The 12362-nt window shown below is 38.8% G+C and overlaps 1 protein-coding gene across 3 annotated transcripts; it reads right to left on the bottom strand.

Moving 5' to 3' along the window:
- Nucleotides 1-26: 26 nt before the first annotated feature.
- On the bottom strand, nt 27-8984 carry spartb (spartin b). 3 transcript variants are annotated; one of them, XM_080889314.1, is made up of 8 exons: nt 8932-8984; nt 7452-8277; nt 5467-5664; nt 4409-4568; nt 4079-4273; nt 3828-3986; nt 3192-3282; nt 27-2207 (listed from the first exon to the last, which is right to left on the bottom strand). In XM_080889314.1, the coding sequence occupies exons 2-8, from the start codon at nt 8271-8273 to the stop codon at nt 2003-2005; spliced, it is 1830 nt and encodes a 609-aa protein (XP_080745440.1). In that variant the 5' UTR covers nt 8274-8277; nt 8932-8984; the 3' UTR covers nt 27-2002. The 3 variants fall into 3 exon arrangements, with proteins under 3 accessions (XP_080745440.1, XP_080745439.1, XP_080745441.1); XM_080889313.1 differs by lacking the exon at nt 8932-8984 and adding an exon at nt 8756-8925 and having other exon boundaries at nt 29-2207; XM_080889315.1 differs by lacking the exon at nt 8932-8984 and adding an exon at nt 8756-8925 and having other exon boundaries at nt 2068-3005.
- Between the last annotated feature and the right edge of the window lie 3378 nt (nt 8985-12362).

The raw sequence follows: 12362 nt of genomic DNA, 5'->3' as shown, positions 1-12362 counted from the left end.
CTTTTCATATTGAGTAACATCTTTAATTTTTCAGTGCATCATTGTAGGAATTATAGTAAAGATGAGTCATAATTTCCACTAGAAACCTCAAAGCATTTAATCTTGAAATATAAAACCGACGAACACAGGCAAAATGCTGCATTTGCAATTATTACAATTTGCTTTTCCCTCTCCAGCGAGTACATTAAAAATGAGATGCTAAACAAACAACTGGACTGGATACCTATGTGAAGTTTGAGTAAAGATATGGCATCTTATCAGTTAAAATCTTTATAAGCTGCTGAAATAAATGGAATAATTTATGTACTGAATGTAAATATTCAATATGTGTAAGTCTTAAGCCCCCTAATTATTTTTTTTTTTTTTGGCAAAATGAGAAATGATACAGTAATCAGTGAAATGTACAAACATTAATGGAAATGCAGTATATTTTAATTTGTTAAATTCTGACAAGCTTGAACCTCAGTACTTATGAACGTCTTTTTTCTTTTTTCTTTTCAAAGTGCCTAAAGATAAAGTTTAAAACTGGTTCTTTGCCTGTAGAGACAACATTGGTTCATCCCTCGAGTTGGAAGCCTTTTTATTGCATGAATGTTGCTTATCAATATTAAGCACAAAACATTTCTTTTGTACTTAAATTTTGTGTTAAGTAGCTTTGAACATTCCTCTAAAAATTGTCAGGTACAAGAACTGGACTGAAAATGGTTGAAAAGCAGCCAATATCTGAAAAAGGTTTCGAATATTTCCAGGAAGCCTGGAGAACTACTGGTCAAGACCACTTTAATAACTAAATAAAAATGACAACGTCTGGCTCCTTGCAAGCAAAAGTAACTAAGGGGCTGGCTCAAGGCTTTTTCACAAATCTCTTTGCACCTGCACTTAATTTTACCTCGTGTTTAGCTGGTATTAAAGAAGAAAACTAATCTGGATCACCCATTCAGGAGACATGAATGTACATGGTTAAATTAAGCTTGATTGAATGGTCGCCACTAGGTGGAGGTACTAGGCTCATAGTTCACACTTAACTTCCCTAACTCCTGAGGAATTAAAAGTAATTGACTGCACTCGCAAATATGCACTTCTGCTGGCACAAAATATTTACTTTAGACTCCTAAGGATGCTTCATTTAGTCTTCATCTTTATTGAGTAATTCAGCTGGGAACAAAATCTCAATGTGCAACTAGAGGCCATTTAAACATTACAAATACTCTTTGGGATATTTGTTTACATATTACAGTGAATTTTTTATGAAATACAATAAGCCACATTTAAAAATAACATGGCTACAACTAAGTCGAAAATACAGAAGCAAGCCCTGCAGACTGGAGCACAACATCTTTTAGACTCCTGAGATGCATTTACATCTTACTGGTTACTGATTGAGTATAGAGAGACTACATACTTGTCCCGAATCTGTTGTGTTTTAGTCAAATTTTGGAGCTTGAAATGTTAATTTTTAATGTTATCATTTGATATTTGAAGGCACAGTTAGAAGCAGAGATAACTTGACATTTTCAACACCATAGTGAAACAGTACAGCTGGTATTACTTTGGTCTTAAATATATGTGAAAGTAAATATGCACACATATTTCATCATCTTTTGTTTAAAACACATTTGCTATTATGGGAAACACACAAATGCATATTAAATAATTATGTCTATTCAAGAACAAAGCTTTCTTCATACAAACAGCAGTGTTAAACAGTTCAAAATGAATTAAATGTTATGTAGGATATTGTATCATTTATAATTAATCTTTTGGTGTGTATTATATAATTTTCAGGTCCTTCACATTTAGGTCCAATCTTCCTGTATTACATAAATATTAAAGTGCAAGTTCCAAGCAGTATCAAACTATAGGATATGAATATAATCAGTAGTTACCTTGTAAATCTAGAACCAGTTTTATAAATAAAGAATATTAAATATAGAATGATTTAATAGAAATTACAAATTTTGTTTTAAGGCATTGCTGTGGGAATGAGGCAGGACACTACCAGCTATTTCTCCAACTTCTCCACTTGAGTCCCATTTTCAGGTTTTTTCTGAATCTTGTAGTCTTCCAAAAGTGCTTGCGCTGTGTGCCTGCCAGTCCTTTTCACCACAGCTTTGATCCCCAGGTTGTCAACATTGAAGGCAGTGATACCGACATTAATGGCAGAATTGACAGCATGGTCTGTGGCTTGTCCTGCCGCTGCTCCGTACCTTCAGAGTCAGATTGAGTGAGAGGTCAGAGCGAGAGGCGGGGAGAAGAGGGTATGGGAAGAATTAATTAATATGTAGTGCAAAGACTGTAAAGATGCCATCATGCGTCGAGTGAATTTCTGTGAGGGAGTGAGGGTTGCAAGTGCATGCAAGTGTGCAATCTGGAATAAATACATTTGTTTGCCAGAATATTGGCAATTTTACCCAATTGGAAGCAGATGGGAAGATCTTTTTTGGCCAATTTCATTTACAAATTCTAACCAAATCAACTTGTATTGACACATGCATGCAAAAACAAAGCAAATGTAATACTGTAGAGTCCAGCTTAGTGATTTCCCAGGAATGCCTAACGAAGCCAAAACGTATTCAAAGAAAGAAACAGTACGGCAGATTTCCATCATTATAAGAACATTTTAAGAATTTCCCTCCTGAAACCAGTTTTTAACTCTGATGTGAAGATATCTGATAACCATTTTGCAGAATTTCTTAGAACACGAGAACCCGTTGAGGCAGGCAGGATGAAAATACTGTCAATTATAACATTTCCTTCAGAAACACTGTTAGAAATCAATGGAATCACTTAAAGAGGCCCCGTAATCCAAATTGGCACACAAGAAAAGGGAGTGAACTGGTACAGCATAGGGCTGAAGAGTGCTTTGTTAAAGAGAACAAAAAAACCCAGAAGCTTGTGTTATGTGCACAATTAGAAGTGAAAAGCATTAAACAGTTGTGGAGAATCAGGAAAAATTACACTTTGTCTCATTAGGAGTGTCAGAGTTGTTTTGTAGACCCCTAAATCTGCAAAGCAAATTGAAGAGAGTGAGTGCACTTTTGGTTTTTGCTTACACAATGTATGCAGTCATTTACAACATACACATCAAAAACCCGTCTCCCGAGCAGTGCTGATCAAAAAATTGCATATGTGCACATTCAAGCAGTGACAGTAGTCAGAAGTAATTAAACTATATTTATTTAATTTCTTACTTGTGTTTTACGGTGGTCACTGTTTCTGAAGCTACACTTGTAGCTATGTCCTTTGCTGCTACTTCCAAACCTGTCCACATGGTTGCAAATCCTGGGAAAACACAAGAGTATTATTTGTATGTGTTTGTAAGGGTAGATACATTTATGCAAAGGGCGTAATAATGAAATACATCAGATTCAGACTGGACAAAATTCCCTTGAAGCGTGTTTTTAACGGTAACATTTCCAGAATAGCTGCTATTTTACACAGCAGACATTCAAGCTGAATTTTGGGAAAGAGGGCAAAGTCAGAGGGTGCCAAACCTGGTGAAAAGGATGTGGTGGTCAATGCAGGAAAAGCAAAACAAAAAATGCTTTTTTATCATGCTCTCTGCCAGTGCATGACAATACACAGCACGGCTGAGGTGTTTTAATCTGAATACTATCCTCTACACACTTGTCATAGAAGAGCTCTTATTTATTTATTTTTTTTAATTTCTGGTCATGTGACAAATGACCAAAAGGTCTTTTCAAAAACGTCTGTGTATATATAAAAGTACAAACAAATAAAAAATATGGTTTTTAATAAAAAACAAACAAACCCAAAAAAAAACAAAAAAAATGTTTTAAAGAATATAAAGTGAAAATTAACTTTACCTTGCACACCACTTGCAGCCACCACCATGGCTCCATCAATGTTGGAACGCCCATCTTTATCCTTCTTCATAGACTCTGGGATCAGCTTGCCTCCGTGTTTTTTCACATGTGGAGCCAACTCTCGACCCACGCAGCTAGCAACAGAACACACGCCATCCACTGCAGTAAGAAAGCATTAGTAAATTATAAGTTCACTGCCAAATTAACACTCAAGGACAGTAAAAAATGCTGACTGAAGATGACTTAATGACCTAGAAACTGGCTGACTTTGACAGCTCCTCCTGTAGCTTGCTTGGCAACATGGAGGCCTTTTGTGACTGTGGGGCTGACGGGGGTGGGTTTGTCCTCTGGAGTGATATGTTCTCTGAGTTTAGCTGCCCCTTTGTGAATGGCTATGCCTGTGTACTCAGCTCCTTTGACCAGTCCCCAGCTTAGCCAGGATGCACCTGACAGGATCACACAGGGCAGACAGCGTTAGTGATCATTAGTGAGGACTGCTGACCTATATTCATAAACAATCCAATTCCAAACTCCTAACTTTGTAAAACAATGATATTAAAAACTTAAGAGACACTGCTTACCTGTCAGGATCCCGCTTGCCACCTTTTCACTCCATTCAGGTAAAGTCTTTTCCTCTTCAGTCTCTGCTGGAGTCTCTGCAGGAGCCTCTGCTGGTTGCTCAGGTGTATCAACAGACACCTTCTGGCTGAGATTAATGGTATCTGCAGCTTCTTCTGGAGCCTGATCATAGAGACACATTGGTTAGCCAGTGCAGAATGAAGACAGACAGTGTGGGATGAAAATAAATACTTTGGACAACTTGTGGAAGCTGCACACATCTACAGATGTTCGTCTCCCAGTAACCCCCCAATGCACACAATGCATCCTCTCATTCTGCACTCCTCATTACAATGCGCTATTTGTTTGCTCTCAAACAGACTGCCATTTTAAAAACATCTCTCTGCTGTAACGAAAGATTTGAGCTAAAAATCTCTGGTATACTATTAGACTGAATAATAAAGAAATTAAAAAAAATGCTTACTTTCTGATGTGATATCACCTCCATTTGACAAGATAATTAGGCTGTGTGCATTCATTAAAAATGACCTTGCCTGGTGTCACTCCAATCAAAATGACACCTCCATCATGGCTAAACTGGCACTTGTCTTTCAGCTGAAGCTCTAAGGTTCTAACTGCTGCAGATAAGAGCATTATAACTGATTAATTCTCCTCACCTGCCTGAGTCAAATCCCCACAATGCTGAGGCAGGGGTAATTTGGGGAGGGCTGCTAGATCAGAAATAAGCAGCAGCAAGAGTTTCATTGCAAGCCAACAATACAGCAGAGTGCAGCATCAAAAGTGTTGTTTGTGTAAGAATCAACAAAACAATTAAACTGGAATTTAAAAAATCTGAAGTTGGGAAAGTTTAGATTTTCTAGTTTAAAAAAAAAAATCTTGTTATTTCTTTAAACACAGAAATCAAATACAGCATGATCTCTGTTTGGGGATATATTTAGCCACAGACTCTACTGTTTGGGAAACACAGGCCTTACAGCCTGGTCTCTGTTTGCAATTGTTTGCCAGATAATACCAAATATTTCATGCTGTTGCAGATCTAACCACAGTGAAACACACTGACCTGAACCCTCAGATCTGTCATCTGGGACAACAGGTCCTGAAACAGTCCTCTGTCTGTAGCAGGGAGCTCAGAGGACAAAACCACTCCCACATAATACCCTGGAGCTGGTGCCATCATGTCCGGAAACATAAACACACCAGTGTTACAGAGTAACACTGGAGAGTTCATGGCCATGAGAGGGTACAGCCAGTCACACACCTGCCAGGATCAAAAGAAAGTGAAGAAAATGCAACAAATGGAAAATGTGATTAAAAACAAATCAAAACAGGTATACTATGATATGAAATGATGTGTGTAATATAGTATAGTAAGTGAATTGAGGTGAAAGTTACATTTAACAGGAGAAAGAAGTCTGCAGACATTTTGTTTTACTAGAAGTTTTCAAAAGTAACCTTGAATGAATCCTGGTTTTACAAATGGTGCTTCTGCACAACACAGTGCGACAAACTAGAGTACACAGTCATCCTGTGATTGCTGCATGTCTAACAAGATTACAGAGCATAACTGTGTAAGCTGGGTTTACGTAATTACTTGCACTCATGTGAATCACTGATGTCACACACTTTCAATAACACCTGGGAAATCCCCCACTAAATAGGCAAATTTTAGTCTCATGACACTAGTGGCATGAAAGGCAAATGTAATCATAACAAATAATCCTGAATAGGTTAGAGCCATTTGGTGTTATTGATTTAGTCTCTTAATAAAGAGCTTAAGCTGTCTACATACCTCCAAACCCTTTCTTATCTTATCATTGACTGGTTGCGGTGTTGACCTGTACAAATCCAACTTGGCAGTTCAAAACACCTCACAACCTTTGATTTCACTGCATCATTGGTTTGTATTAAGCAACTTATTTCAAGTCAAAAGAAAAAGAAAAATCTGGAAAGCATCTCAAACTACATCATGCTCATCTGTGAAGATTCACAACCCATGTGATATGTTAAAAAATCCCCCCCCCCCCCAATAAAAAAAACAAAAACAACCAAAAAACACAAAAAACCCCATTACCAAATAACAGTGTTTTATTTATTTTTGTGACTAACAATTTCATGTTAATATGTGATTCTACACATTTTACGAAACAGGTGGTGCAGTGGCTAGCACTATTGCCTCACAGCAAAAAGGTCCTGAGTTCGACTCCACCATTTTGCTGTGTTGAGTTTGCATGTTCTCCAAGTGTTTGTGTGGGTACTCTAGCTTCCTAGAAGATTCTGGTTTTTAATTTGGCTTTAAGTGCACATCCTCATTCAATTTACAGGTAAAGGTCAAGGTTTTCATACAGGTCAAGGTTTTCATCTTTAAAGGTCTTTGAGATATTAATGTTCAAACACTGCTTTAGTTTTAAATGTGTAAAAACAAACAAACACACACACACACACACAAAAAAAAAAACCCCCACCTCCTACTAAAAAAAACTTTATACTTTTTCATTTATATTAAAATACATTTAGATACACCTGTCAGTTTGGGAGCTGCATGCCCATCTAGCTCCTAGCTACTGTCATTTTCTTTTTAAAACGGAAAATTAAGTTCACACATCATCTTGGCATAGTGCACATGCCTACACATATGAACACTCCAAATAACTTCATTTCTTTTTCTGAATATTGTCACCTGTGCCCCAAATCTGATTCATGTCTGGGATTCCGCCGAGGATGACATCATAGCCATTAACCTACCTACTGGGACTACTAGGGCATTAGGTAAACAACCCTCACATGACTCTGTCCTTAGGAAGGAGGGACATTGATCTTTAACCGGCCTATGTCCCTCTGCTGATGACTCACTGTAATGCGGATATTAAGAAATTGAGCAAACATCTTATGAAATCGGGTAAAGGGACACAAAAAAGAAAAGGAGGAAGAAAATTGATAACATATTTTTTGAGTGATTGCTTAACACCACATGAATGTATAATTTTAAAATAACAAAGTAAAAAGATATATATATATAAATAAATAAAATAATTTTCCCCCTCTCACCTGCAGAAATGCTGGTGGTCGATTAGGCACTCTGTCTGAGTGATCGCTGGTAAACCTCACCAGCCGCAGGTAGCCGGGGTATGAGGGAGCGCTCACTTGCCCCTCAGGTGTGACAAAAAATATCTGCACACCGTTGGGAATGTACAGCAGCTCCTCTCCATCTTCACCTATGCTCTGAGGGGAAGGTGTCGAGTTAGATGTATGACTGTAGAACTCTTCCCCGACCAATGACATCTCCCCTGAATCTGTTCCATATGAGACTGATATGTGACCATCGGCTGCCTGAGGAGAGTAGGCTGGAGGCTGTTCGGCAGGAACCGCAGAGGGTCTGGTAGGTGAGAGGGGTAGACCCACTCCTCCGCTTGGAGGCAAACCTCCTACAGCTCTAGCTGGCTGACCATTAGCAGAAGGAATGTCTGGTGGAGGCGGCCGTACTGGCTTCTCTGTGGTGGGAAGTCCTGGGTAGAGACCTTTTGCAGAAATGCTTGTTGCATCAGGGGCAGATACTGCAGATTCAGGGTCAGAGCTGGTCTCTAGTATGGCCATGCGGGTGGTGATGTTGTTCAGGGTCTCCTGCATCTTCTGCTGCATCTGCCTTGCTGATTCCCAGGAGTTGCCAACACACTCTTCCCCCTTCGAAGGTACACTGATAGCCCTAAGAAGGTGCTGTCGTCCTTTTTTGTAGAGCTCCAGGGCCTGACTCTTGTCTCCGGCTTCATCTGCAGTGAGTCCTTTATTGATGCACTCGAAGGCCCTTTCATAGCCATCTTTGATCACTTGAAGTCTGGCATTATCAAATGCATCTTGTTTAGCTTTCTCCATTGCTCTGAAACAAGACAATTGGTAAATTTCTATTAAGTACAGCACATGCAGGGAAATGATTATCTTGGCTAGACTTTGAAATGGCTAAAGGTTATTCAAATGATATTTTACTGCTTACTTAACTTCGACCCCAAACTTGATCACAAGTACAAGTCACTTAGAAGTGAAACGCATCGCGCAAATGGCCCTCTTGGTCTTTCTAGATCACATGTTACCTGGTTTATTTTCGTTACGTACGTCAGTGTTACTGGTTTAAAACGATCCACTAAAACAGGCTTTAAACACACTAATCCTCGTGTTAAACTTGCTAACACAGATCAACAAGAGCTAACATCTGCGTTCGGACAAAGTCAGGAGCTATGCCACGATTTTAGTGTACCGACAGCAACATATATATATAACACGTGAAGTCGTAATTAGTGATAACTACTAGCTGTCAGCTAGCTCCAACTCACCTAATAGCGAATGATATTAGCTCTTACCTTAGAGAGCGGAAAAACACCAAAGAACAGCTTATTAATTGGCCTGCTAACGTTCCTCCTAGCTAGCAAAGAGTGATAACTTCAATCGGCAACCTGAGTAAATAAACTAGACTTCGCTGCTGGACGACTCCCTAAAGTAAAGGAGAGCCTAGTGGTGTCATGAGGTCATTACTGACCTTTCAAAGCAAAAGTTCCACGACCGACCCGACGTGCCCAATACGATCACATGTCAGCCCCCTTTTAAAAAAATAGATACCGGAAGTAGTGAAACGCCACCTAAACTTGACAATTTTTGTAGTTCGTCACCATAACCACAAGAGGTCACTAAGCACCCATTCAAATAGCTTCTACTGATAAATGAACCATTTGAATAAGGGGACACTTCCATCTATTGGTCATAGTGAGCAACTGCAACAATTTATTTTCCATTAAATCAAATTTCAGTTCCATTAATATCAAGCAGAAATTATGCACTTATACACACTTCCATATAGATTCAAAAACGGTGACTGAATGATGCGGTGGCAGTGTAAATATATTTCTTAATATTAATAAAGAGACACCTTTTAGGACTTCTCATCAATAATGCAAACTAGCTGAACTTATGATAAAAAGCAAGTTCACAATGCAGCATTTTCAACAGTCTCAAGCCATGCTAAGGTTTTTGTTTTGTTTGTTTGTTTTTAAAAAATATATTTATAATTTTTTTCTTTGAAGCTATTAACCAAATTTTGGGGAAATCTTGGATGATTCACTATGAATGCAGAAAATTCTAATTTTGATCTGACATGCAATGCCATCAGGTAAGCATGTGGCTGACAATATGTTGATTTTTCAGCATCGCAGTATCCCAGACATGCTGCCATTACAGTGATATTTTACTGTTGCAAAGGTAAGCCAAGAAGGAGACACAGATCTCTAGTTTGACCTGGAGACCCTGTGTTTCTTACACTTTTCAACAACCAGTATGTATCTGTTGATTGCATCACCCTAAATCACAACAGTGGTCATTAACTGGTACAGCAGTCTTAGTCATGGTGGCCATTGCTGGCCACAATCAATACAGAAAACAGCTGCAATAATGTTAAACATTAACAATAACAACAACAACAACAGATCAAGATAACTGGAATAGCTGTTATAACTCTGTAACTTAACACGTGAATGTCAGATGAACAGACCCATGAGTCTTTAAGCTAGTGGCTCCTCCCCTTAGCCGGCTACAATACTTGTTTAGAAAAATGCACAATGGAGCACTATCGGTCATGGATTGGCCTCCCTGTAGCCTGGACCTTACAAGAAATCACAAGAACATTTGCCTGAGAGAGTTTGGGCTGTGCTGAAGAAGGTGGTCATGACCCTTGTGCTTGATGCCCAAACTCAAACTATGCACTGAAGATTGCATGCTATTCCTGTGTCTGCAGCTTACTCAAACTTGCTTCCATAATCCAAAGACATGCATGGGTTAGTTTAATAGGTGATCACCAATTAAAGTAACAAAATGGATATGTTTTCATTAATGTAACTCAAATGAATGTATTCAACAAAAAATTGAAAACAGATTCCCGAAAGCCTCTGTTATACCTCAGAGGTCTGAGCTGACCTCGGGTCACCCAGCTGTTGAGAAAGCTGAAACATTAATCTGCTCAGTGACCGTATCCTGTTTACTGAACACTCACAGCAGCTGTGAAACTGAGGATTCTGTTTACCGGTGCTAAATCATTTTAATGTTCAGACGAACCGTTGACCGACTAGACAGAAAATTATGCTGGTTCATCAAAATGTTGATACAATTGTTGTAAAATATTTCCAGAGGAGAAGAAAGTGAGTCAGGCAGGACATGCCCACTTCTTGTTCGTTGTTCTTCTTTCAACACTCTGCAAATGGCTCATTGAAATTGCTAACACATGTTATTGAGCCCCCAAGGACAATAAGAAAATATCTACAAATCTACTGACGAAAAGAGAAGATTTGCTATGGATTTTAAAAACATGTCACGTTGGCCATAGACACCTTCAGTTACTAGATTTCTGATTTTTGAGACTGCACACCAGAGGGAGTCAAATCCTACCTCAAACATAGATTTTGAGTATGAGGTGGTGAAAACGGCACAGTTTTTATGTTGCTCTGAGTTCAATCTAATCAAAAACCTTTAGCATCCTTCATAGTTGAAACATTTTGTCTAATCATGGGAATGATTAGACATGCAGCTTGGTTCAAATGCGCCTCTAATGACTATGAAATTACCTAGCATGTCGCCATCAAACAGCAGAAACCTACAGGCATTTTAAAAGCAATAAGAACAAATCAACATGCATAATTTACTAAGAATGAACTTTTTCTGAATCACTTGTGTTTTTGTTTTACTAGTCTGACTCTCATCAGTTTCTTAGCTGCTGTGACCCTGGAAAATAGCTCAACAAGTCTAATCTCCAGTTTGACAGATTCCCAGTATTCACTGAGCACAGATGCCAAAACACTGGGACCAGACTGGACATGCTCTTCACACATGTTGCGGTGTTAATCCAGTGCAGCTTTAGCTCACTATTTTGAACTCTGTCATGCCCGAGGGCAAGCTGATGTTCAAAGGATCTGAGCTCCAGTCCTTAACATATGAAGGTCATATTTTTTTTTTTTTTTTTGATCAAGGTCTTTTTATTGAACAAAGAATTGCTTCCAACAACAATTATGGCAAAATTAACAAACAGTTGTGCCCCCACCCCCCCAGAACAGTGTAACTAAAACCCAGCCAGAGAGGAAAGGTACGGAGCCCCCCAGGGGACATGGGAGAAAAAAAAAATTAGGGAGGAAAAAAAAAAAATTAGGGAGAAAAAAAAAAATTAAGACGGACTTTTGCGAGATCTCGCAAAAGTATTGCGAGCGCTCGCAAAAGTATTGCGAGATCTCGCAATAAGTATTGCGAGCGCTCGCAAAAGTATTGCGAGATCTCGCAATAAGTATTGCGAGCGCTCGCAATACTTATTGCGAGATCTCGCAATACTTTTGCGAGCGCTCGCAATACTTTTGCGAGATCTCGCAAAAGTCCGTCTTAATTTTTTTTTTTCTCCGTAATTTTTTTTTTTTCCTCCGTAATTTTTTTTTCTCCCATGTCCCCTGGGGGGCTCCGTAGAAAGGAGAGACAAAATAACATAAAATAAAATAAAGTTACAGATACAAAGTAAATAATAAAATAAATGAACAACAGCAAGAGGAAAAAAAAAAAACCCACTCACACGCACATTAAGCAATAGTATCCGGACTTAATCTTTCAAAGTAAGTAAGAAAAGGTTGCCATGTGTCATAGAACCGCCGAACCGAACCTTTTACAGTGTAGCGGATCTTTTCCAGCTGAGTATAGTAAGATAAGATAAGATAAGATAACCTTTATTAGTCCCACACGTGGGAAATTTGTTTTGTCACAGCAGGAAGTGGACAGTGCAAAAGTTATGACGCAAAAATTAGAATACAATAAGAATAAATACATGACATCCTTAACCCATTGCCCATATACAGGTGGAAGTGGCTCTTTCCATTTCAATAATATCATTCTACGGGCCAAAAGAGTGCAGAAGGCCAGAAGATCAGAGTGTGATTTGGAAAGACTGGC

Source organism: Rhamphochromis sp. 'chilingali' (genome assembly GCF_963969265.1).
Source record: "Rhamphochromis sp. 'chilingali' genome assembly, chromosome: 8".
In the NCBI taxonomy this organism is placed as follows: Eukaryota; Metazoa; Chordata; class Actinopteri; order Cichliformes; family Cichlidae; genus Rhamphochromis; species Rhamphochromis sp. 'chilingali'.
The sequence above is the reverse complement of the archived record's forward strand: the minus strand, read 5'-3'. Positions and strand labels throughout refer to the sequence as shown.